This window comes from Lissotriton helveticus, chromosome 10 (assembly GCF_964261635.1).
Source record: "Lissotriton helveticus chromosome 10, aLisHel1.1, whole genome shotgun sequence".
Lineage (NCBI taxonomy): Eukaryota > Metazoa > Chordata > Amphibia > Caudata > Salamandridae > Lissotriton > Lissotriton helveticus.
Window position 1 is genome coordinate 911638576 of NC_136071.1, and position 24231 is coordinate 911662806.

Consider the following 24231-nt stretch of genomic DNA (forward strand, 5'->3'; position numbering starts at 1 on the left):
ATTCTCAACGGCAAAGATCGAACAGGGGACACTCTTATCCACGATCAAAGCCACACCCCCACCTCTACCTCCCGCTCTATCCTTCCTGAAGATATTGTAATTAGAAGGAATGGCAGTCGCCAGATCAGGACCCGAACACTCTCCGAGCCAAGTCTCCGTAAGGAAAAGGCAAGTTGTTTTAGTGCCGGACAGCAGATTCCAGATGTCAACGGCATGTCTACTAAGTGATCTGGTATTGAGCAGAGAGCATTGATGGCGTATAAGAGAGGGCTCCTTGGTAGCATCCCTCAAAGCTGAAGCCCGCCAGCCACATGCCAAGCAGCCCCTCCTGAAGCAGCGGCCGCATGGCAAAACGTAGTGGCAGGCAGGGGACTGACTGCGCAAGGCAAAAAGCTCCGAAGATGAGTATGTAAACATGCAGGCAGAGCATACACCCTACCCCGTGAATACACGAAAAGGCCCAATAGAGCCCCCTGTCCTACCTCGTCCACCTCCGAGACGCTGACGAGCGCAGACGGGCAGGACTCTGGCACGACTCAGGCGCAGGGAAGGCGCTCCCGCTGCGCGTTTCCGCTGCGCGTCAGGAGGCGAGCTTTAAATAGCCTGCTCACAGCGTCTACAGACGCAGGGACGCTCAGCAATGGCGTCCGTTACTCCCTACCCAATCCAAGATGTCACTCCCCGCCCTCAACCTCCCCGGAACCGGATCCGCGAAACTGCGGTGGGTTTTCCAGCGAAATTATAGTGCAGGTAAGGGCCGGACAGAGTGTCTAAAAACAGGGGAAAGCAAAATTAAATTAAAATAAAATACAAAAAACGGAGAGTTAAAAATAGTACAGCGCAGCGCTCTAGGCGCACGAGACCAACAGCGAGGCACCGCAGCAGCTCTCAACCGCAGGAAACAATTGCCAGGCTGCCCCCGCACTGAGCTCGCCCTAAAAAGCCTGCTCACAGCGTCAACAGACGCAGGGACGCTCAGCAATGGCGTCCGTTACTCCCTGCCCAATCCAAGATGTCACTCCCCGCCCTCAACCTCCCCAGAACCGGATCCGCGAAACTGCGGTGGGTTTTCCAGCGAAATTATAGTGCAGGTAAGGGCCGGACAGAGTGTCTAAAAACAGGGGAAAGCAAAATTAAATTAAAATAAAATACAAAAAACGGAGAGTTAAAAATAGTACAGCGCAGCACTCTAGGCGCACGAGACCAACAGCGAGGCGCCGCAGCAGCTCTCAACCGCAGGATACAATTGCCAGGATGCCCCCGCACTGGGCGCGCCCTAAATAGCCTGCTCACAGCGTCAACAGACGCAGGGACGCTCAGCAATTGCGTCCGTTACTCCCTGCCCATTCCAAGATGTCACTCCCCGCCCTCAACCTCCCCGGAACCGGATCCGCGAAACTGCGGTGGGTTTTCCAGCGAAATTATAGTGCAGGTAAGGGCCGGACACAGTGTCTAAAAACAGGGGAAAGAAAAATTAAATTAAAATAAAATACAAAAAACTGAGAGTTAAAAATAGTACAGGCTCTAGGCGCACGAGACCAACAGCGAGGCGCCACAGCAGCTCTCAACCGCAGGATAGAAGTCACACAGCAGAGGAGACTGCAGAGTAGAACTGACTTGGCTCCAGCCCTACTGGCCTGTCAGCAATTTCCAGAGATCCTATGTCTGCAGCTAGTGACCTCCAAAACCTCTAGAAGGACTGACTGCCTTCAACAAAGACTGGATCTCCAGCGAACAGCAGCTCTGTTCAAATGAAATTCCAAAGAAAGACTCCGAGCCTGCTGAGGATGAAGAAACTCGATGCCTGGAACTACCACTGCACCCGTTGCCTACAGACCGAGTCCAAGTGGCCCATCGGTCCCAGCGAGGTCCTCCAGGGCTGCAGAGTCCGAGCCCACCGAGGGTTGAGCCCTTCAGGACTCCCCGAAGTTGCCTGCAGCCTCTGAACAGAAACCCCAGCAACTGCGAGGGGCCCAGAAGGTGAAATTGGACCTCAAAAGGCACCCCTGTATCCGGCCGCACTGAAGAGGAGGACCTGAGGTGCACCTATGTCACCGAGCCTTCCAACTTACCTGCCCTGCTGTTGGTTCCTCCTGGAAGACTTCCGGGCCCGAGCCTGCAGCCAAAATCCAAAATCAGAAACATACATAGGTTTGCAGTGGACTTGCAACACCTCCCATGCACCCGGCAGCCCCTGCGCCGCTGGTGGTGTGGACTAGGTTCTGACCCGGGACCCCCCTTTACCCTAACCTTAGCCCTAGGAGCTTGGCTCCTAAGACTGAGTGGCCGATCCGTGAGCAGCCCCTAATCAAGGTGCCTCCTAGCCCCATTGGCTATCATTCGGCCTCTGCACTCTGCACCTGGCCGCACCAGTGCCGCTGGTGCTGCAATTTAAGTGCCTAACTGTACTTTGGGGAACCTTGGTCCTAACCCTCAAATGCAAAACTTGCATGTCGTTTACTCACCTGTAAACCGTTAACACTTTTTTCCCATAGGAACCAATGTTATGAGTTTATGTTCCTAAAAAGGTCTCAGTTGACCTGTGTTTTTGTATGAAAGAAAAGTATTGTAGGATCCACGGTGTGATATCTAGGCATTTCACGTCGAGTAGTCGTTGTAATCCAAACGTAATCTAAAAGTATTCCAAAAGTAATATCTATGTATTTTAAACTGTTTTTAAAGCAAATACAAACCTGGAACAATTGCAAATTCAATCACGACTGCATTCCCTTGTAAAGTCTTGCATTTGAGAGTATATTTCACTTACCTTTGCCAAGTCCTGCTTGGTTCTAGAAATTAAAACCTAAGTATACCTCTTTTATACTTACCCATTTGGCTTGGATTCTGTCTCTGCGTGTGTGCCATCAGCCTTGATTGAATGAATACAATAACTGCTTAACACACCCTCCTGATAAGCCTAACTGCTCACCCACACTACACAAAGAGAGCTGTTACTGATTATCTGATTTAGCCTCTGTTTTACGTCTGGAAATTCCCTGGACTCTGTGCACACTATACCTTACTTTGGTACAGTATATACAGAGCCAGCTTCTTCCACCAACCCATCCTGAAGATGTAGTGTATGATAAGACACAGGATGAGACTTAAACTCTGGCAACAACTGAAAGACTGTGAAATATCTGTCTAGAAAGTTTTTTTTTCGATTAGTTCGCACAGGAACTCTTCAGAGATTGGGGGATTCCCTCACAGCATGGGTCACTCATGGTTTGCTCCCTTGTCCAGTCAACTATCTCTTGGTGTTCTTCACTCCAGGAACACTGTGCGCTTCTCCTCCTGGAAAGTCTTTCCTCCTGCTGGGCAAGGCACTCTCCTCTCAACAGACAGGTAGGCTTCTAGACACAAGGCAGACCATCATCTATTCCAGCAGAAAGTGAAGATTTCAGGTGATGTCCTCATATCTCTGGTAGAGTAGCCGTCATGTGGTTCCAGACTGGTGAAGCTGTGGGTGCAGGGGAGGTCAGATGGGGTGGGGCCCCACCCCTCCAATTAAAACAAGCAGTTACACTGCAATAGGTCTTGCATGTTAAATGTGGAGCTATTGCTTTGCAAATGTAAAAGAATGCGGCATCCGCCTGCCTTTTTTTGATTAACTCTTGTAGCAATGGCGGCACGCCGTGCTTTAGCTTTAGATGCTTAAAGCTAAATAGCGGCGTGCACCCATTGCTCCAAACGTCAATGGAGTGTTGTGCGGGGGCGGGGAAACAGCCATGACAGCAGGAGGGATGGGGTGTGATAAAAAAAAAACATTGTCCGTGCATCACCTTGTAGTAGAACCCGAAGACCATAGACAATGCAAGGTTGGGCTGGCTCCAGGTAAGCCCTCTTAGGCCTACAGCAAATAGAATGATGGACTAGCATATGTTCCGGAGAAAAGAGCCTGGCTCCCTGACCCTTGCATAAGCAAGGGTGAGAGAGTGACAGACAGGCACTGGCAGAATGATAGCAGTATATGCACTGGCTTACATATTTTAAATACAGCAAAAATATTGTGATGGCTATTACTAACCACATAAAGTAGGAGTGTGGAACCAGGCCGCCAAAGGTATCCAGTCACCCCTGAATGCAGACACAGCAGTCAGTCAGAGCACTCACTTCTATCGGCATGAAGAAGTTGGAATAAAAGCAAAATGGGGTAGTTTGGATCCCACTTTTAGGCATATTTCTAATCCAGCTAATGTGAATACACTGTATAAGACACTGAGCAAGACCACTGACTCATTGTCAGTGAAATTGCTCTCCCACCCTCGCAGCTCCACCATTAAGTGAGGTGCCCCTGCCCCTGCACTCTTGAGTGTTGGTGATCGAGGCCCTCCTCCACCCGCAGGTTTCCCTGCGCCTCATCCCTGGTGGTCCAGTGGACCTCTGTCTCCTTTCTTTCTTTCTGCTCCTTCACTCGTTTTTCTCCACTTTCTATCTTTCACCTTTCTGCCCCTCTGCTCTTTTGCGCCTTATTTCTGCCCATTTCCCTTTCTCTCCCTCTGCTCTTTCACTCGTTTTTTTCCCCTTTCTATCTTTCACCTTTCTGCACCTCTGCTCTTTTGTGCCTTATTTCTGCCCATTTTCCCTTTCTCTCCCTCTGCTCCTTCACTCGTTTTCACTCGTTTTTTTACCCTTCCTATCTTTCACCTTTCTGCTCTTTTCTGCATCTCTGCTCTTCTGTGCCTTATTTCTGCTTATTTTCCCTTTTTTCTTTATCCCTTCTTTCCTCCCTTTACCTTTCCCCGCCGCTGCTGCCCCCGCGGCCCCTCCCCCCCCAGCACGACCGGCCCAATCCAGCTCCCCTCCCCGCTCCCGCCTCCCAGCTGTCCAGCCCTCCCCGACCCCTACTTAATGGCGGCCACTGCGGGGACAGGCGAGCAAGACCACTGACTCATTGTCAGTGAAATTGCTCTCCCACCCTCGCAGCTCCACCATTAAGTGAGGTGCCCCTGCCCCTGCACTCTTGAGTGTTGGTGATCGAGGCCCTCCTCCACCCGCAGGTTTCCCTGCGCCTCATCCCTGGTGGTCCAGTGGACCTCTGTCTCCTTTCTTTCTTTCTGCTCCTTCACTCGTTTTTCTCCACTTTCTATCTTTCACCTTTCTGCCCCTCTGCTCTTTTGCGCCTTATTTCTGCCCATTTCCCTTTCTCTCCCTCTGCTCTTTCACTCGTTTTTTTCCCCTTTCCATCTTTCACCTTTCTGCACCTCTGCTCTTTTGTGCCTTATTTCTGCCCATTTTCCCTTACTCTCCCTCTGCTCCTTCACTCGTTTTCACTCGTTTTTTTACCCTTCCTATCTTTCACCTTTCTGCTCTTTTCTGCATCTCTGCTCTTCTGTGCCTTATTTCTGCTTATTTTCCCTTTTTTCTTTATCCCTTCTTTCCTCCCTTTACCTTTCCCCGCCGCTGCTGCCCCCGCGGCCCCTCCCCCCCCCAGCACGACCGGCCCAATCCAGCTTCCCTCCCCGCTCCCGCCTCCCAGCTGTCCAGCCCTCCCCGACCCCTACTTAATGGCGGCCACTGCGGGGACAGGCGAGCAAGACCACTGACTCATTGTCAGTGAAATTGCTCTCCCACCCTCGCAGCTCCACCATTAAGTGAGGTGCCCCTGCCCCTGCACTCTTGAGTGTTGGTGATCGAGGCCCTCCTCCACCCGCAGGTTTCCCTGCACCTCATCCCTGGTGGTCCAGTGGACCTCTGTCTCCTTTCTTTCTTCCTGCTCCTTCACTCGTTTTTCTCCACTTTCTATCTTTCACCTTTCTGCCCCTCTGCTCTTTTGCGCCTTATTTCTGCCCATTTCCCTTTCTCTCCCTCTGCTCTTTCACTTGTTTTTTTCCCCTTTCTATCTTTCACCTTTCTGCACCTCTGCTCTTTTGTGCCTTATTTCTGCCCATTTTCCCTTTCTCTCCCTCTGCTCCTTCACTCGTTTTCACTCGTTTTTTTACCCTTCCTATCTTTCACCTTTCTGCTCTTTTCTGCATCTCTGCTCTTCTGTGCCTTATTTCTGCTTATTTTCCCTTTTTTCTTTATCCCTTCTTTCCTCCCTTTACCTTTCCCCGCCGCTGCTGCCCCCGCGGCCCCTCCCCCCCCCAGCACGACCGGCCCAATCCAGCTCCCCTCCCCGCTCCCGCCTCCCAGCTGTCCAGCCCTCCCCGACCCCTACTTAATGGCGGCCACTGCGGGGACAGGCGAGCAAGACCACTGACTCATTGTCAGTGAAATTGCTCTCCCACCCTCGCAGCTCCACCATTAAGTGAGGTGCCCCTGCCCCTGCACTCTTGAGTGTTGGTGATCGAGGCCCTCCTCCACCCGCAGGTTTCCCTGCGCCTCATCCCTGGTGGTCCAGTGGACCTCTGTCTCCTTTCTTTCTTTCTGCTCCTTCACTCGTTTTTCTCCACTTTCTATCTTTCACCTTTCTGCCCCTCTGCTCTTTTGCGCCTTATTTCTGCCCATTTCCCTTTCTCTCCCTCTGCTCTTTCACTCGTTTTTTTCCCCTTTCTATCTTTCACCTTTCTGCACCTCTGCTCTTTTGTGCCTTATTTCTGCCCATTTTCCCTTTCTCTCCCTCTGCTCCTTCACTCGTTTTCACTCGTTTTTTTACCCTTCCTATCTTTCACCTTTCTGCTCTTTTCTGCATCTCTGCTCTTCTGTGCCTTATTTCTGCTTATTTTCCCTTTTTTCTTTATCCCTTCTTTCCTCCCTTTACCTTTCCCCGCCGCTGCTGCCCCCGCGGCCCCTCCCCCCCCCCCAGCACGACCGGCCCAATCCAGCTCCCCTCCCCGCTCCCGCCTCCCAGCTGTCCAGCCCTCCCAGACCCCTACTTAATGGCGGCCACTGCGGGGACAGGCGAGCAAGACCACTGACTCATTGTCAGTGAAATTGCTCTCCCACCCTCGCAGCTCCACCATTAAGTGAGGTGCCCCTGCCCCTGCACTCTTGAGTGTTGGTGATCGAGGCCCTCCTCCACCCGCAGGTTTCCCTGCGCCTCATCCCTGGTGGTCCAGTGGACCTCTGTCTCCTTTCTTTCTTTCTGCTCCTTCACTCGTTTTTCTCCACTTTCTATCTTTCACCTTTCTGCCCCTCTGCTCTTTTGCGCCTTATTTCTGCCCATTTCCCTTTTTCTCCCTCTGCTCTTTCACTCGTTTTTTTCCCCTTTCTATCTTTCACCTTTCTGCACCTCTGCTCTTTTGTGCCTTATTTCTGCCCATTTTCCCTTTCTCTCCCTCTGCTCCTTCACTCGTTTTCACTTGTTTTTTTACCCTTCCTATCTTTCACCTTTCTGCTCTTTTCTGCATCTCTGCTCTTCTGTGCCTTATTTCTGCTTATTTTCCCTTTTTTCTTTATCCCTTCTTTCCTCCCTTTACCTTTCCCCGCCGCTGCTGCCCCCGCGGCCCCTCCCCCCCAGCACGACCGGCCCAATCCAGCTCCCCTCCCCGCTCCCGCCTCCCAGCTGTCCAGCCCTCCCCGACCCCTACTTAATGGCGGCCACTGCGGGGACAGGCGAGCAAGACCACGGACTCATTGTCAGTGAAATTGCTCTCCCACCCTCGCAGCTCCACCATTAAGTGAGGTGCCCCTGCCCCTGCACTCTTGAGTGTTGGTGATCGAGGCCCTCCTCCACCCGCAGGTTTCCCTGCGCCTCATCCCTGGTGGTCCAGTGGACCTCTGTCTCCTTTCTTTCTTTCTGCTCCTTCACTCGTTTTTCTCCACTTTCTATCTTTCACCTTTCTGCCCCTCTGCTCTTTTGCGCCTTATTTCTGCCCATTTCCCTTTCTCTCCCTCTGCTCTTTCACTCGTTTTTTTCCCCTTTCTATCTTTCACCTTTCTGCACCTCTGCTCTTTTGTGCCTTATTTCTGCCCATTTTCCCTTTCTCTCCCTCTGCTCCTTCACTCGTTTTCACTTGTTTTTTTACCCTTCCTATCTTTCACCTTTCTGCTCTTTTCTGCATCTCTGCTCTTCTGTGCCTTATTTCTGCTTATTTTCCCTTTTTTCTTTATCCCTTCTTTCCTCCCTTTACCTTTCCCCGCCGCTGCTGCCCCCGCGGCCCCTCCCCCCCCAGCACGACCGGCCCAATCCAGCTCCCCTCCCCGCTCCCGCCTCCCAGCTGTCCAGCCCTCCCCGACCCCTACTTAATGGCGGCCACTGCGGGGACAGGCGAGCAAGACCACTGACTCATTGTCAGTGAAATTGCTCTCCCACCCTCGCAGCTCCACCATTAAGTGAGGTGCCCCTGCCCCTGCACTCTTGAGTGTTGGTGATCGAGGCCCTCCTCCACCCGCAGGTTTCCCTGCGCCTCATCCCTGGTGGTCCAGTGGACCTCTGTCTCCTTTCTTTCTTTCTGCTCCTTCACTCGTTTTTCTCCACTTTCTATCTTTCACCTTTCTGCCCCTCTGCTCTTTTGCGCCTTATTTCTGCCCATTTCCCTTTCTCTCCCTCTGCTCTTTCACTCGTTTTTTAGGTCTCGCCTGTCGATGCGCATGCGCATCGAGCTTGCGAGCCTATTGCGGCTTAAACAACCTTTAACTAAGAAGCAAGGAATCGTGGCGATTCCTTGCAGTGCCCGTGACTTTTAAGCTCAATGCGCATGTGCATTGAGCTTAAAAGCGCGTGCACATCAGTTCCCTCAGTCGCAATCGCCGTCTGTTCCCTCAGCCGCATTCCTCCCGACACCTTTTGAAGTGAAGCTTAGCTTCACTTCAAAGGCCCCGGCTTTCACACCCACATGCCGCTCTCCCCGCTCCGCCCCCTCCCCTGCCCGCCGTGTGCATTTCTCCTCCACCCCTCCCCACAGCAATGCCCTCCGTCTTGTTTGTTAATTTCCTCCAACTGCCCATCTCCTTTCAATACGTTTCCATTTAATCGCCTACCTCTCGATGTCCCTCATCCTCATCTCAACTCATCTATCACTCCAGCTATCTCCTCTTACACGTTATACGAATATCTCTCTCTTCACCTCCGTCCCACGATCTCTCATCTCTCTTCCTTTCACCCTCTAATCACGATCGTCTATTCTGTTGCTCTCCCCTCGCTAGCCCTCTCCCCCACCTATTAATCTTTTCTGTTTTCTACGCATTTTCACCCTCTTACGTCTTCCTTTTCTCCCTCGTGCTTCCTTCATCTTTCCTTCTCTAACCATTTTCCTCGTCCGCCTCCCGCCATCTCAATACACCTCTCCCCTTCTGTGACCGTCACTCTCCTTCCCTGCATCTCCGTCGCTCTAAGCACCCCTATATCTCAGCCCTCTTACCCCCGTCGCACCTATTTAATCTCTAACTTCTGTCATGTCTCCCCAGTACCCATCTACTCCTGTTGGGTCACCTCGTGCTCTTCTCCTCTGTCCCACATGTCCTTTCATTTTCCCTCTCGCAATCCCATTTTACAGCTGCTCTTCTGATGTGTTCTCTCCATTGCTGCATGTTTCCTCTTTCTACTTTTTCCTATTGTCTGTTTCCCTACCCTCGCTCTCCCCAGCCCCCGCCTCCATTTGTCTCCGCTCACTCTCTATCCATTTCTCTGCACGTTTCCATCTCCCGGTTAAATAATATTTTATTGGCAAGACAAATAAGCTAGACATTCACGGAAGAGAACAGGACGAGCTGCCAGCCCTCCAGCCCTCGACCCTGTTCAATATGCCCTGTTCAGTGACGAGGGAAGGCACATGCTGAGGTGCCATTTCTGACAGGGTGGAAATAAGCCGTTCTGCAGGCCTGTGCGCGTTTCCCTCAGGGGAAAGAGTCCGAGTTTTTGTGCCGCGCTATGTTGCCGTTTGTGGGAGACGTTCGCTTGCTGTGGAGCACGATGCCATGGTGTAAATCTACATGATGTCACCCCGTCCTTCCGAATCCACCCCCCCTCACCAGTTTCTCACAACTCAGGGATAGTTCCGCCTCCCGCCATCTCTATACACCTCTCCCCTTCTGTGACCGTCACTCTCCTTCCCTGCATCTCCGTCGCTCTAAGCACCCCTATATCTCAGCCCTCTTACCCCCGTCGCACCTATTTAATCTCTAACTTCTCACACTCACCCTCACCCACACTCACCCTCACCCTCACTCACCCTCAACACCTCACCCTCACTCACTCTCAACCCCTCACCCTCACTCACTCACCCTCAACACCTCACCCTCACCCTCACTCACCCTCAACCGTTCACCCTCAACCCCTCACTCACCCTCACTCTCACTCACCCTCACTTACCCTCAACCCCTCTGCCTCACCCTCACTCACCCTCACTTACCCTCAACCCCTCAGCCTCACCCTCACTCACCCTCACCCTCACTCACCCTCACCCTCACTCACCCTCAACCCCTCACCCTCACTCACCCTCACCCTCACTCACCCTCAACACCTCACCCTCACTCACCCTCACTCACACTCACTCACACTCACTCACCCTCACTCACCCCCACCCTCACTCACCCTCACTCACCCTCACTCACCCTCACTCACCCTCAATCAGCCTCAACCCCTCACCCTCACCCTCAATCAGCCTCAACCCCTTACCCTCACTCACCCTCAACCCCTCACCCTCACCCTCAATCAGCCTCAACCCCTTACCCTCAATCACCCTCACCCTCACTCAGCCTCAACCCCTCACCCTCACTCACCCTCAACCCCTCACCCTCACTCACCCTCAACCCCTCACCCTCACTCACCCTCAACCCCTCACCCTCACTCACCCTAACTCAGCCTCACCCTCACTCACCCACACTCACCCTCACTCACCCTCACTCACCCTCACTCACCCTCACTCACCCTCACTCACCCTCACTCACCCTCACTCACCCTCACCCTCACTCACCCTCAACGCCTCACCCTCACTCACTCTCAACCCCTCACCCTCACTCACCCTCAACACCTCACCCTCACCCTCACTCACCCTCAACCGTTCACCCTCACCCTCACTCACCCTCAACCGTTCACCCTCAACCCCTCACTCACCCTCACTCTCACTCACCCTCACTTACCCTCAACCCCTCAGCCTCACCTTCACTCACCCTCACTTACCCTCAACCCCTCAGCCTCACCCTCACTCACCCTCACCCACCCTCAACCCCTCACCCTCACTCATCCTCACCCTCACTCACCCACAACCCCTCACCCTCACTCACCCTCACCCTCACTCACCCTCAACCCCTCACCCTCAACACCTCACCCTCATCCCCTCACCCTCACTCACCCTCACAACACATATTGTGTTACAATAGGTGTCACATTTGCGGAAGATAAAACTATCTAGAGATGTAGCATAACGACCAGAGCTGCCATATAAGTCACGTAAATACTAAACATGTTGCATTCCAAATGCTATAGGTGTCACATTTGCAAAAGTTATAACTATTGGCATTGTAAATGACAAAGCCATCAATATAGCAATTTTAACATCGCAAAAAAAAAAAAATTATGTCATTTACAAGACCAATAACCACAACTTTTCTAATGCGATACTTATTGCATTCCAACACCACTCATCCACGCAACGCCACTCACACACGCAACGCCACTCACACACGCAACGCCACTCACACACGCAACGCCACTCACACACGCAACGCCACTCACACACGCTACGCCACTCACACACGCTACGCCACTCACATACGCAACGCCACTCACACACGCAACGCCACTCACACACGCCACTCATCCACGCAACGCCACTCATCCACGCAACGCTACTCATCCACGCAACGCCACTCTTCCATTTGCAAAAAGAAAAATGTCTAACTATTCTATTGCGAGACCTATTGCATTTCCAATGCTTGTTTCCCCTTTCTATCTTTCACCTTTCTGCACCTCTGCTCTTTTGTGCCTTATTTCTGCCCATTTTCCCTTTCTCTCCCTCTGCTCCTTCACTCGTTTTCACTCGTTTTTTTACCCTTCCTATCTTTCACCTTTCTGCTCTTTTCTGCATCTCTGCTCTTCTGTGCCTTATTTCTGCGTATTTTCCCTTTTTTCTTTATCCCTTCTTTCCTCCCTTTACCTTTCCCCGCCGCTGCTGCCCCCGCGGCCCCTCCCCCCCCCCAGCACGACCGGCCCAATCCAGCTCCCCTCCCCGCTCCCGCCTCCCAGCTGTCCAGCCCTCCCCGACCCCTACTTAATGGCGGCCACTGCGGGGACAGGCGAGCAAGACCACTGACTCATTGTCAGTGAAATTGCTCTCCCACCCTGGTGCGCCGAAGGCTCGTCAAAGGCAAGCACGTCTGCGCCCGTCTGCGACCCGTCCGCGACCAGCACCAGGAACCCTGGACCTCCGCCCCGCCAACGCTACGACCCAGCAGCACTCCACGCACTCAACCCAGGCTGCAACAACAACTGCAAGCTAGCATCACCAGCCGACACCCATGGACCCTTCAGCTGTCACCGCTGCCGGCACACCTGCAGCACCGCCAAGAACACGGATCCAGCACAACCCGCCCACAAGAACACAACCGAACCGAAGACCCTGCAATGCATCCTCCTCAACGTCCGATCCCTCCACAAACACGCCACAGAAATCTGGGACCTCCTCGACAGCACAACCCCAGACGTAGCATTCTTCACTGAAACCTGGACCAACACCACCTCGGGACCGGACATCGCCATCGCCATCCCCCAAGGATACAAGATCTCCAGGAAGGACCGCCCCATCCACCCAGGAGGAGGAATCGCCATCGTCCACAAATCCAGCCTCCGCCTGAGCACACTCCCTGACGAGTCCACAGAACTGATGGAACACCTTCACTTCAAGATACTGGCCAGCCCCACCGCAGCCCTCCGAGGAACCTTCATCTACCAACCCCCTGGACCCCGCAGACCCTTCGCCAACTCCATCACGGACATTATCTCCCCGCAGGCCATCGCATCCACCAACTACACCCTGCTGGGAGACCTCAACTTCCACCTCGACAATCAACTGGACCCCAACACCACATCCCTCCTGGACAACCTCCACAACATTGGACTCCGCCAGATCGTGACCGAGCCCACGCACTCAGCAGGACACACCCTCGACCCCCTCTTCACTACAGGAAACTCCATCACCTTCAGCCACACCACCAAACTCCCATGGACCGACCATCGTTGCATCCACTTCACCTTCAGAACACCCACCATCCACCAGCACCTGCTTCCACAAAGAAACTGGACCAAGATCACCGATGACCAGCTCACCTCCTCACTCAACAACTCCACCCCAACCATCGCGGAAAACGACGACCCCAACACCGCAGCCCGAACCCTGCATAGATGGATCTCGGACAGCACCAACACCATAGCCCCACTCAAGAAAAACAACAATACCCGTGCCAAGAAAGCCAGATGGTTTACCACCGAACTTCGAGAGTCCAGGCGCACATGCCGCCGCCTCGAAAAGGCCTGGAGAAACACCAAATCCACAGAAGCCCACAACAACTTCAGAGCCGCCACCAACGCCCACCATCAACTCATCAGAGAAACGAGGAAAAAAGCGATTGAAGACAGAATCTCCACCCACGCACACAACAGCAAGGAACTCTTCAGCATCAAGGAGTTCGCCCAACCCACCAGCGAGTCTACCGACATCCCTCCCTCACAAGACCTCTGCGACAAACTCAGCATCTTTTTCCACCACAAAATCAAGAGCATCTACGACAACTTCGACGAAGACAACCAACACACTGAACCCTCACCAACCACCCCCGACACCCGGAAACCAGCGATTGATGACTGGACAGCCCTCACCACCGAAGACACACTGAAGACAATGAAGTCAATCCACTCAGGGGCCCCCACGGACCCCTGCCCCCACCACATCTTCAACAGAGCCGCCAACACCATCGCACCCATGCTCCGCCAAACCATCAACCGCTCCCTGGCGACCGCCTCATTCCCCGACGACTGGAAACACGCCGAGGTCAACCCCCTCCTAAAGAAACCCTCAGCGGACCCCACCGACCTAAAAAACTACAGACCCATCTCCCTGCTCCCGTTCCCAGCGAAAGTCATCGAGAAAGCCATCAACAGCCAACTCGCCACATTCATTGAAGAACACAACATCCTCGACTCCTCCCAATCCGGCTTCAGAAAAAACCACAGTACAGAAACCGCCCTCCTCGCCGCAACAGACGACATCCGCACCTTACTGGACAAAGGAGAAACAGTAGCCCTCATCCTCCTCGACCTATCAGCGGCGTTCGACACAGTCTCCCACCGCACCCTAATACGCAGACTCTACGATGCAGGAATCCAGGACAAGGCCCTCAACTGGATCTGCTCCTTCCTCTCCAGCAGGACGCAGCGGGTCAGACTCCCCCCTTTCCTCTCGGACCCCACACCTATCACCTGCGGAGTCCCCCAGGGCTCCTCCCTCAGCCCGACGCTCTTCAACGTCTACATGGCTCCACTTGCCCCCATCGTCAGAACCTACGGACTCAACATCGTGTCATATGCAGACGACACTCAGCTCATCCTCTCCCTATCCAACGAGCCCAACACCGCCAGACGCAACTTTCGAGAAGGCATGGAAGCCGTCGCCAAATGGATGAAAAACAGCTGCCTACAACTAAACACCAACAAAACAGAAGTACTCATCATGGGCCCAAACCCCGATGCCTGGAGTGACACCTGGTGGCCCACCGCCCTCGGAAACCCGCCAACCCCCACAGACCACGCACGCAACCTGGGAATCATCCTGGACTCCGAGCTCAAAATGGACCGCCAGATCAACTCTGTCTCATCTTCCTGCTTCCACACCCTCCGCCTCCTTCGTAAGACCTTCAAATGGATCCCCCTCGAACACCGAAAGACAGTCACTCACTCCCTGGTCACCAGCAGACTCGACTACGGCAACGCACTCTACGCCGGAATAAACAAAAACCTCATCCGCAAGCTACAGAACATCCAGAACGCCGCCGCAAGACTGGTCCTCAACCTGCCAAAACACTGCCACATCTCCCAGCACCTGCGCACACTCCACTGGCTCCCCGTCGAGGCGAGAATCACCTTTAAGATGCTCACCCACGCACACAAGGCCCTCCACGGCACCGGACCAGCATACCTGAACAGCCGACTCAAATTCCACGCACCCCAAAGGACCCTACGATCAGCCCAGCTTTCCTACGCTGTGGTGCCCTGCACCAGAAAGACCAGATCGGGAGGCCGCTCCTTCTCCTTCCTCGCGGCCAAGGCATGGAACGCCCTTCCGCTCCACCTCAGACAGACAACATCGCTCCCCATCTTCGCAAGAAACCTCAAAACCTGGCTCTTCGACAGACCCCCTCCTTGATGGAATGGAACCTGCACCCCCCCAAATCCCCCCCCACCCCTAGCGCCTTGAGACCCTTACGGGTGAGTAGTCGCGCTTTAACAAACTCCTGATTGATTGATTAAGACATCAAAACTGGTTTAGGCTGGTTCTCTTTCAAATGACGACTTCTTGATGTTTCTCAAGAACACAACAGAATGTGAGATCTCTGCAACTGGATGTCATCAGCCTTCCTGAAGTAGTAATCAGGGACAGATAAATGGAAAGGCTCTTCCTAGTAACTTCCTCACCATGCGCAACAGGAACTGTAGTGCTCAGAAAGAACTAATAAGAGGACCTTTGCTAACAAGGTCATCATTTTAATATCTGCTTTCCTCCTCCTCTCTTTAGTGTCTGGCTGTTCATCTTCCAGTCACATAAATGCATGAAATACACTTCCACTGTCTGGGGAAGTTATATCTATCCACCATCTTGTGAAATGCTAATCTAGGGACACCAAAAATATACTCTACTGTTCCCGGTACTCAGACTCTCACAACACACTAGAGTTCTACCACAATGCATGTGCTACACATTCACTGCACATACATGCACTCAACATGCAAGTGGAATATCAGTACAAAGTTCTAGGTTTCACATAAAGCCGAACTTTACCCCAGAGGAGCCAGAAGCTCACTCTACTTGACAAAGAAAAAATATACTGAACATACTACTGATTCACATTACACTGTACAGTGCCACAGCACAGTGCCACCACTATGATGGCATGATTAGTACGCTTCTCAGGGTCACAAATTCTGGACCTTGCATTGCCAGAGACATGTCTCAGCATCTGCGTTCATGAAAGATAAGCTTAATGCCAGAGTAAAAGAAAGCTCAGGGCACTAGTCACATGTTGACTGGCATTCACAGCAGGGGTACATGTCCGTTTACCAGGCAGAGGGAATTCCCATCTCAATTTATACATGGCTTTATATAAATTTCTTGTCAAGACTAAGGAGTGAATGGTTTTAATAAGTTATTCCTGAGCATTATTAAGACAAACACCTCTCTAGTTGGGGTTAAGCATTAAAAAAATGGTTTAGCTGCCAAAATAGCAGCTTAAAATAGGAAGAATTATTCTGCCATTAAAGGTCAAGAGCATGCCGGTTTCTTGGATTATTAATCAGGCTCTATTGTTTAAGAATTGTTTCAATTTAATTTTCTATACAATATACCTTTTATCTGCGGGCTTAAAACATCATTTCATAACACCTCATCCACGTTTGATGCTACTGCAGGCTGACTTACACAGTCAGTATAAACAAAGACATTAATTACCACCAGATCAACGTGGACTGTCCATACAACTTTTAAACAATTTGCACTACTGAATTATTTTAATTCCTCTCTGCCATATATTCCTTCTACATTATGTCTTCAATTTAATGCACATTTAGGTCTACACATTACTTTTGTATACCATGCACAGCCCCGAAAGGTCATCAGTTTGATATCTATATTCTTAAGTGGACACAATACTCTAGATGATGCCTCACCAATGATTTACAATGATGGCATAACTTACACTGTTTTATTGATTACATCTCAACTTGTACAATTCAAGGCAGTTTGCATTGTTCCATATTGTCTAGAAATGTGTAGGCCATTCTATAAGAAACCTCTGAGATCCCTTCCAATGGTCTGCATTCTTCCCCATCTTACACAGAGTTTTTCCAACCTAAATGCATGACCTCACCCTTGACTTCATTACATTGTAGCTGCTACTGAAGGCAAAGAAAAGGGAGACATCAACATTTGATATTGTTATTATTTCTCTGCTCTCTGTAAATTTGTAAAGCACTCTGATACCTGCACGGGTCATGTTCAAGCTATAAAAAAAACCTATCAAAATAAATAAATTCTACAACTGCCAGTTCACCAGTGCCTGCTGCTTCACATAGGATTCCTTAATATATTCTGTAATCTCACTAAAGGTGAGCATGGCATCGACCTCCCTGTTAGCCTAGCTCATCCCCTGAGACCCCTGTCTGCTAACCACCTCCCTGCTCCTTGAAAATTAGGTTGGCCCAAGTGCCCTTCTGAAGGAATCATTATCCTTCTCCCAGGATCTGTATCAACCATGTTAGTACTGCTGCTGTTAAGCAAAGGCCAGGTATCCTTCTGTTGGTCTAGACTCCAAGAAATAAATCACTACAAGGGTGCTATCAAGTAGTTAATGTCCAAAACAAAAGAAAATGTAATAAATAAAAAGATGTTTGTGGTTGAATAAAACAAATAAAATGATTCAACACAGTTGGGAGAAACACAGGTGGGATGTACACAAAATGTTTGCAAGTGAGCATCACAAGGAAAAAAACGAAACTTTATAAATTATAAACAGTAATTTGTAACTATAGGCACACCCAATGTGGATGTGGAAGAAATGAATGCACCCTTCAAAAAGGAAAATGCATTCTGGAAGTCATTGTCTTCCAAGAAGAAATTAAGGTGCTACTGTTTCAGTTCAGATCATACAGGTCACTCTTCAGTGGCATTTAATAATGTCTTCAGAACATCATCTTTGCTCTTGTACTGGTTCCCTGCTTTTAACCCCCCCCCCACCCCCTTCAGCATTCACATGCAAATCATTAGCCCTCTCAACTAAGCACATATTACCTTGACCCATATGGTAATGAAAAGTACTGCACCATGTTTACATTTGCCTTAACAACATATGCAAATAATGCAAAATAAAACAGGTGAGCAGGCACAAGCACTTGACTCACTTGTCGTTAAGAGATTGTGCCATTTTTTCCTCAATAGCTTGATATCAGACAAGTGTAATATCTGCTTCAATAGTCTGTTTTTCATTAAATGTTTTAATAGGTACGTCGTTTGTGAGAACATGATACTTTATAGACGCGCAACAATAACACAATACAGGATGATCATTGCAGCAAACTACAATTAGGGTGTGATGCACCAAGAACTCTGCGCTTCTTTCTTGCGCCACAAGCAGTATGTCCACCAGTAACCCTTAATTCTAAAAAGCATATCTCTCTAATTTCTGTGTTTGTTTTACACTATACGAGTTAAGTACAAACATCACTCATGGTCCCAACATACATTCAGTGATCTAGGCACCACACAGAACTCTGGCGAACCCAATGCTGCCCACCTGCCACAAGAAGACAAGTGCAATTATCCATACTTTACTTCTCCTATGTCAAGGTAAGTGAAATTCATTATATTACACTACTTACTTGTAAACATCAAGTTGAAGAAATGACTGGCAGCAGCAAGAACCACGCGGTGAGCAGGGATCTTTCTTTCTTGCACCATGAGAACCACGTCACAGAGAGTTTTCTGTAACATAAAATACAGGATGAGAGTGTGAGTGGCAGAATCAGCCTGAGGATAACTATGTATGTTCATTCTTTAAGCATTTAAAAATACGAGCCAATAAAAGGGATACATATAGAACTCGATCTTCTTATCCACATGTTATTAACAAACAGTCTCACATTTTTGGTTTGTAGTGCATAGTCTGACGGTAAACTTTCCTTTATTCACGATCCCTAAATGTAATATTACCACTGCCAATGTTGTTCCTGGCATCTGTTTGTGTGCTCTGTATTACCCGTGTATGTTTCTTTTATCAAATGTATCACCTCCCCACATTGAATAAAATGTGAACCCACACTATCGTTTTAGAGCTGTAGCTTTAACTTGAAAAACAAAGTGGCAAGAATAAGGTGGTCCTCTTCCTTCCTTTAGGACAGAAAGAAGGACATTTTGAAAGGTTTACTGAAAGCTCAGAAATCTATTTACGCTCCTCCCCCTCTGCATATTCAATACTACGTCGTAAGTGCCTTTCAGCCTTACTTAAAATTTCTGTTACACAAACTTGTGCCAGTCTCCGATATCATGGTAGCTTCCTAGCGAAACAATTTGTGTAAGACACACAAGGAGTTAAACCAGCACCTTTGCTATTTTTGATGTAGCAAAATAGTGACCGGCTTAAAATAGGCGGAGAAAGACATGCAGATTTTTTGGGAATTATTGCATTTGCAAACACCCCCCAAAAAACTGTTATTGTGCTAAAATATGTCTGTAATTGAACAACAGCTCAAAGACTGTTTTAGGAAGCAAGAAGAGACAAAAGCACATGATACTATGGAATTCTTAAAAACGACAGTAGGTTTGTGCGATCGTGTAGCCCGGGACTCTCCAATCTTTTTGTGTGAGTGAGCGTGATGAGGAGGATACAGCCACGATCCAGTCACTTCGGACACTGGTTTCTTGCGGGATCTTTGGGATACATGTCACATATTCAGCTTGGTTTATTCCTGCTCTATGAAATGCTAACCCCAACACCACCCTTCGCAGCACCCTCGTATACAGACCGCCTGGCCCCACCCGCCTTTCACCGACACCATCATCGACTTCATCGCACCCCAGGCTCTCGCAACTTCCGATTACATCCTACTCAGCTACCTCAACTTCCACCTGGACAACCCCAATGACCAGAACACCACAACCCTTCCGGAAAACCTTGCCAACGTCAGTCTCAAGCAGCTAGTCACCTCCCCGACCCACGTAGCGGGACACACGCTCGACCCAGTCTTCTCCGCCAGCGAAACCATCACCTACAGCCACACCTCCGAACTCCTCTGGCCCAACCACCACTGTGTTCATTTCGCCTTCATCAAACCCACTGTACACCTCAGCACCCACCGCCCCAGCCATAACAGGAACAAGGTCACCGAACAGCTCAGTGCCACCCTCAGCACTACCAAACCCACAGCATCCACAGACACCAATACAGCAGCACGCAACCTCCACATATGGATCTCCACCTGCTGCAGCTCACTCGTGCCACTCAAGATCGCATCCAGCAAGCACCACTCCAAGAAGGCCAGTTGGTTCACTGCCGACCTCCACGAGTCTATTAGCTGCCTTTTCCCCAATAGTCTTCAATCTAATCATTCTGGGTATTCTTGTTTCAGCCTAGGTAGCAGTCACCAAACACCTCCATACATAAAGGAGCATAACGACCAACTGGCTTATGGAGTATGGAAAAACGGTTGGGTAGTTGGGTACACTGCAGCGTTGTATAATAAGGCCCTAAACCCTACTCCTTTTAACTAGCTTTTTAAGATAGAACCGGATACAGAGAAGTTGAACATGAGGAAGGAAGCAGTTCAAAGATTTTTATATGTTAGTTGCACCTACGCACCCTTCATGATTTATTTAACATGTGTTCTGTTGATATAAAGTCTAAAAGTAGACATAGCATGCATTGTAGCAGAGATGAAGAGGGACATTCTGGAGAAGATGATGGAGAAAATAGAGATACGCTTGGGCTCCACATTGGTTGCTCGCATGCACAACCATACTATGTTAAAAAAAAAAGCACATGATATATCACATAAGATAAGTGATTTGAGTGAATGAACAACCGCATTTGAATAGGGGTAGCACATGAACAAAGAAAGCATTGTCTTTGTGCTCCATCTTTTTAATATTTTATAACAAAAAAAAGAAATATTATAGATTTGAGTATTCATGATAGTACAATCATTAGTAACCCCCGTTATTAATTAGATGCTTACTGTAAAGAAATATCCAGTGACGAGACTATAAAAATAAAACCACACAGATCGGCCATGAATAGAGGAGCAGGACTGTTACTAATACATACCGAAACACTGAAGTGCATACTTCTCAATGCCATCTACAATACTCCCTTTAGGTTTTATATACATCGAGAAAGGGAGTGCAAATGCCAGGTGACATCATTTACCCACCTCACATACTTCCCAGGCCACAATCAAAATCCCTTTGTTGACTAACCATATCCCCGATCATATAATGGTCGTTCTACATCTACATGTGCCCCCATGTTTTCTTGCATCTTTCAACTGCCCCTCAATGCACTCAACCTCACTGCAGATTTACACCTGTAAACCTGTTATTTCTGCCAATAATTAATCCACATCTTATTTCTCTAAGGAAGAAATGTATTAATTCATTGCTCCTCACTGGTTGATACTGGGTGGTGTTCGACTTTGCTATTCATTACTCCCTGGCAATGCCTTGTCACTTTGACTTTCAATTATTATTAATATTTTATCATCATTTATAGATGTCAGGTGGCTCCACGTCTGTTTCGCACATTATCTGATCATGTGGTCAGTGGGGAACGTGATTTTGGGGGACGCACACAGTGGGACCCAGATAAAACTGGTGGGCTACCTGCAAAGAGCAATTGTAAAGAGTGTTTGTGAGGGTGTGTCTACATGGGGGGCAAAAGTTGAATCTGCCTTTGTATGATTGTGTGAATCTAACGTTTTCTCAATATATGTATATATAGGCAGAGTCACTGATTTTATGCTACATTGCGGCCACAGCATTTTATGCATAATTTATGCAATAATATGTGTAGTTTCACATAATTTATCACTTGCTGCATGCAGATTTCAACAAAAGAAAATTGTTTCTAGCTCAAACAGATCAAAAGTTTCTGAAACGCTGCAACGTGTTTTGCTGCACATTTGAAGGCCCTTTGTAAAGAAGGTCCTTCTTAAAAATTCACTCGTCATGTTTCTGTTGTTTATTACTATATTTGGATGCCAGACTGGTACTAATGAGGTGAAACCTTTCCTTAGATAGTGTTAACGTGTAAAAATTATGAGGTAAGACTATCACAATGTATGCCCAATTGTATAGAATAATTTGCCTTTTGCTGCTGCATAATTTGGTCCTACCCTGCCGCATAATTTGGTCCTACTCCACCTCATAATTTCAGTGGCACTGCATTAAGGTACACAAGGTACATATATATAAGGCGCTGCAAAGTGTTTCATATATATATTTATATGTGTATATATTTACGGAAAAACCAAACATTTAAGTAATGTTATAGTTAGGTGAATTTCTCAGTGACAACATTAACGCTGTGAACTACAAAAAACACAGATTTTCAACAGTCACTAACTATAACTTTCACCCTTGCCATGCTCTGCTTATGGCATCACCCATGACATGTTTCATGACATCATTTATGACATCACTCATGACATCTCAAATAATGTCATCACTAATAACATCTGAACTTCAAGGATGATAGTTATCTGACTCTTTCAACCACCTGCGTTTTCTCCCCTTCACTGTATACATAAGTATGATGTATTTGCTTATATCTTTATGCATCCTCATGTCCTGCGATGTAGTGCAATTTTTCTTTTCCTTTGTGTATGTAAAGCGCTCCGATACCCACGGGTCTAGCTAGTGCCATATAAAACTTTATAAACTTTATAAATAAATTAGACATTCAAGCCCAATACTGACAAACATATAGATCCAAAGAACACTGCCAACCAACAGCTCTTCATACAGATCATGCCACCTTCGCTAACATTTCACCCACAACTAACAAAAGTGCAGCAGTTGCCATCATCCTCAACAATCTTTAACAATCACACCCACCCTACCAAACTACTCACCACCGTTCCTAAGAGCACACCATACTGCAGTCTAGGCCCAAGTAGAAGTTCTTATTATAAAAGCACATTACCCTCTTGCTGCCATCACCTTTTTAAGTCTCGCCTAGCGTTGCAGCGCGCATGCGCTACTCACTCTGTGAGGCTTCTTGGAAGTGGAGTGTAGGCTCTGCCCCTTATTTTCATTGGCTTGTGTCATCCTCCATGCTAAAAGCTGGCCTCCGATTCAAAATGAGGCTTATTAGTCCCTCCTTGTTACCGCCCTCTCTCCTTTTAGGACGACCCACCCGGACTGGATCGCTTACTTGCGGCGTTACTTGGGATGCTTTAGTTAATCAGGGAGCACTATTTTCTTTAATAAATAATGTGGGACAATGGCGGCGCTTGAACTGCCGTGCGCCCACACTGCACTCGCGGGACAACAGCAGGCGCTACTTGCATGTGGAGCGAAGCGCTTTTTAATTTAATATTCAACAACACCCCCTTCCCCTAAAGCACTCGGGGACAAAGGTGGGCGTTACTGGTATACAGAGAGCGCAATGCGCGCTTTTACTTTAATAGTGGCTGCCAGTAGCAAAGTACCTGCAGGGTGATTTTTTTTCCCTTTAATTCAAACCGCCGTGCCCGCTTCAGGCACACCGCGCTCTGTTTATTATTATAATTTTTTTTTACTTTAAGCCTAGCGCTTAGCTGCTGCACATCCCCCCCTCTACCCCCCTGCCCCCCTCTCCCCAGGGTGGATGGCCTCCTACTCCGGAGTGCAGAGATTGCCCGCAGGCATCGCGCCCAAAAGGAACTGCAATCCACCCAACCAGCCACAGAAGGATCCAAGGCTGAGGCATGCAGACCGGACCTTGAACCACCATCCATGGACACAAGCAGATCCCCAAATACTCTCCCTATGCGGGTTGGCGCCAGAACAGCAATCACTTCATGGGCAGAGGACCGACAACCGAGGAAGAGAGCGCTTGCTTTTATGCAGCATGTGTGCCTTAGCTGCACTGTAAGAACACGATGAATGTTACTAGGGAAGTCTTCACGCAGGGGCAGCATGGTCCTGCGGTTACGTTCCTCTATCTCCTTGTTGGCACTTTCTTCTAGAGTGCCCTTTATGAACTGGACGGCCTTTAGCCACTTGTATGAAATGTCAATGCGTAGCCGGCGCTCGTGATAAGTGCAAAATTGAAGTCAGGAGGACCTGAAATACCTTACAGGGGGCCGGGATTTCACACTTTCCCAGATTCCCGCTCCTCACACTACCGTCTGGGAAGAATGTCAAATATTATATGTACGTTTTGAGTGCCCAGCATTGCCTACCCTGTGCAACCCCCCCACCCCATCCACCATCCCTTCATATGCTGTTCCACTCCTGCAGGCTGATGAATCTAGGCGGGTGGTGAGGGGGTGGGGGCAAGGGAGCTTTGCTGTGTTCTGGCTTCCAGCTGCTATATGGCCTAGTCTCTGCGCCTGTGCTGCTGCTCAGGAGAGTGAAGCTGCATCGGCTTGTGCAGTCCCGACTCGTC

The 24231-nt window shown here is 49.3% G+C and overlaps 1 protein-coding gene across 2 annotated transcripts in view; it reads right to left on the minus strand.

Moving 5' to 3' along the window:
* Positions 1-24231, minus strand: part of KLHL7 (kelch like family member 7) — a 255900-nt gene that overhangs the window by 216639 nt on the left and 15030 nt on the right. For both annotated transcript variants that reach the window (XM_078663561.1, XM_078663560.1), the window contains exon 2: positions 18467-18569. In XM_078663561.1, coding sequence (XP_078519687.1) covers positions 18467-18545 — 79 coding nt within the window. In that variant the 5' untranslated portion in view covers positions 18546-18569. The remainder of the gene's footprint in view (positions 1-18466; positions 18570-24231) is intronic.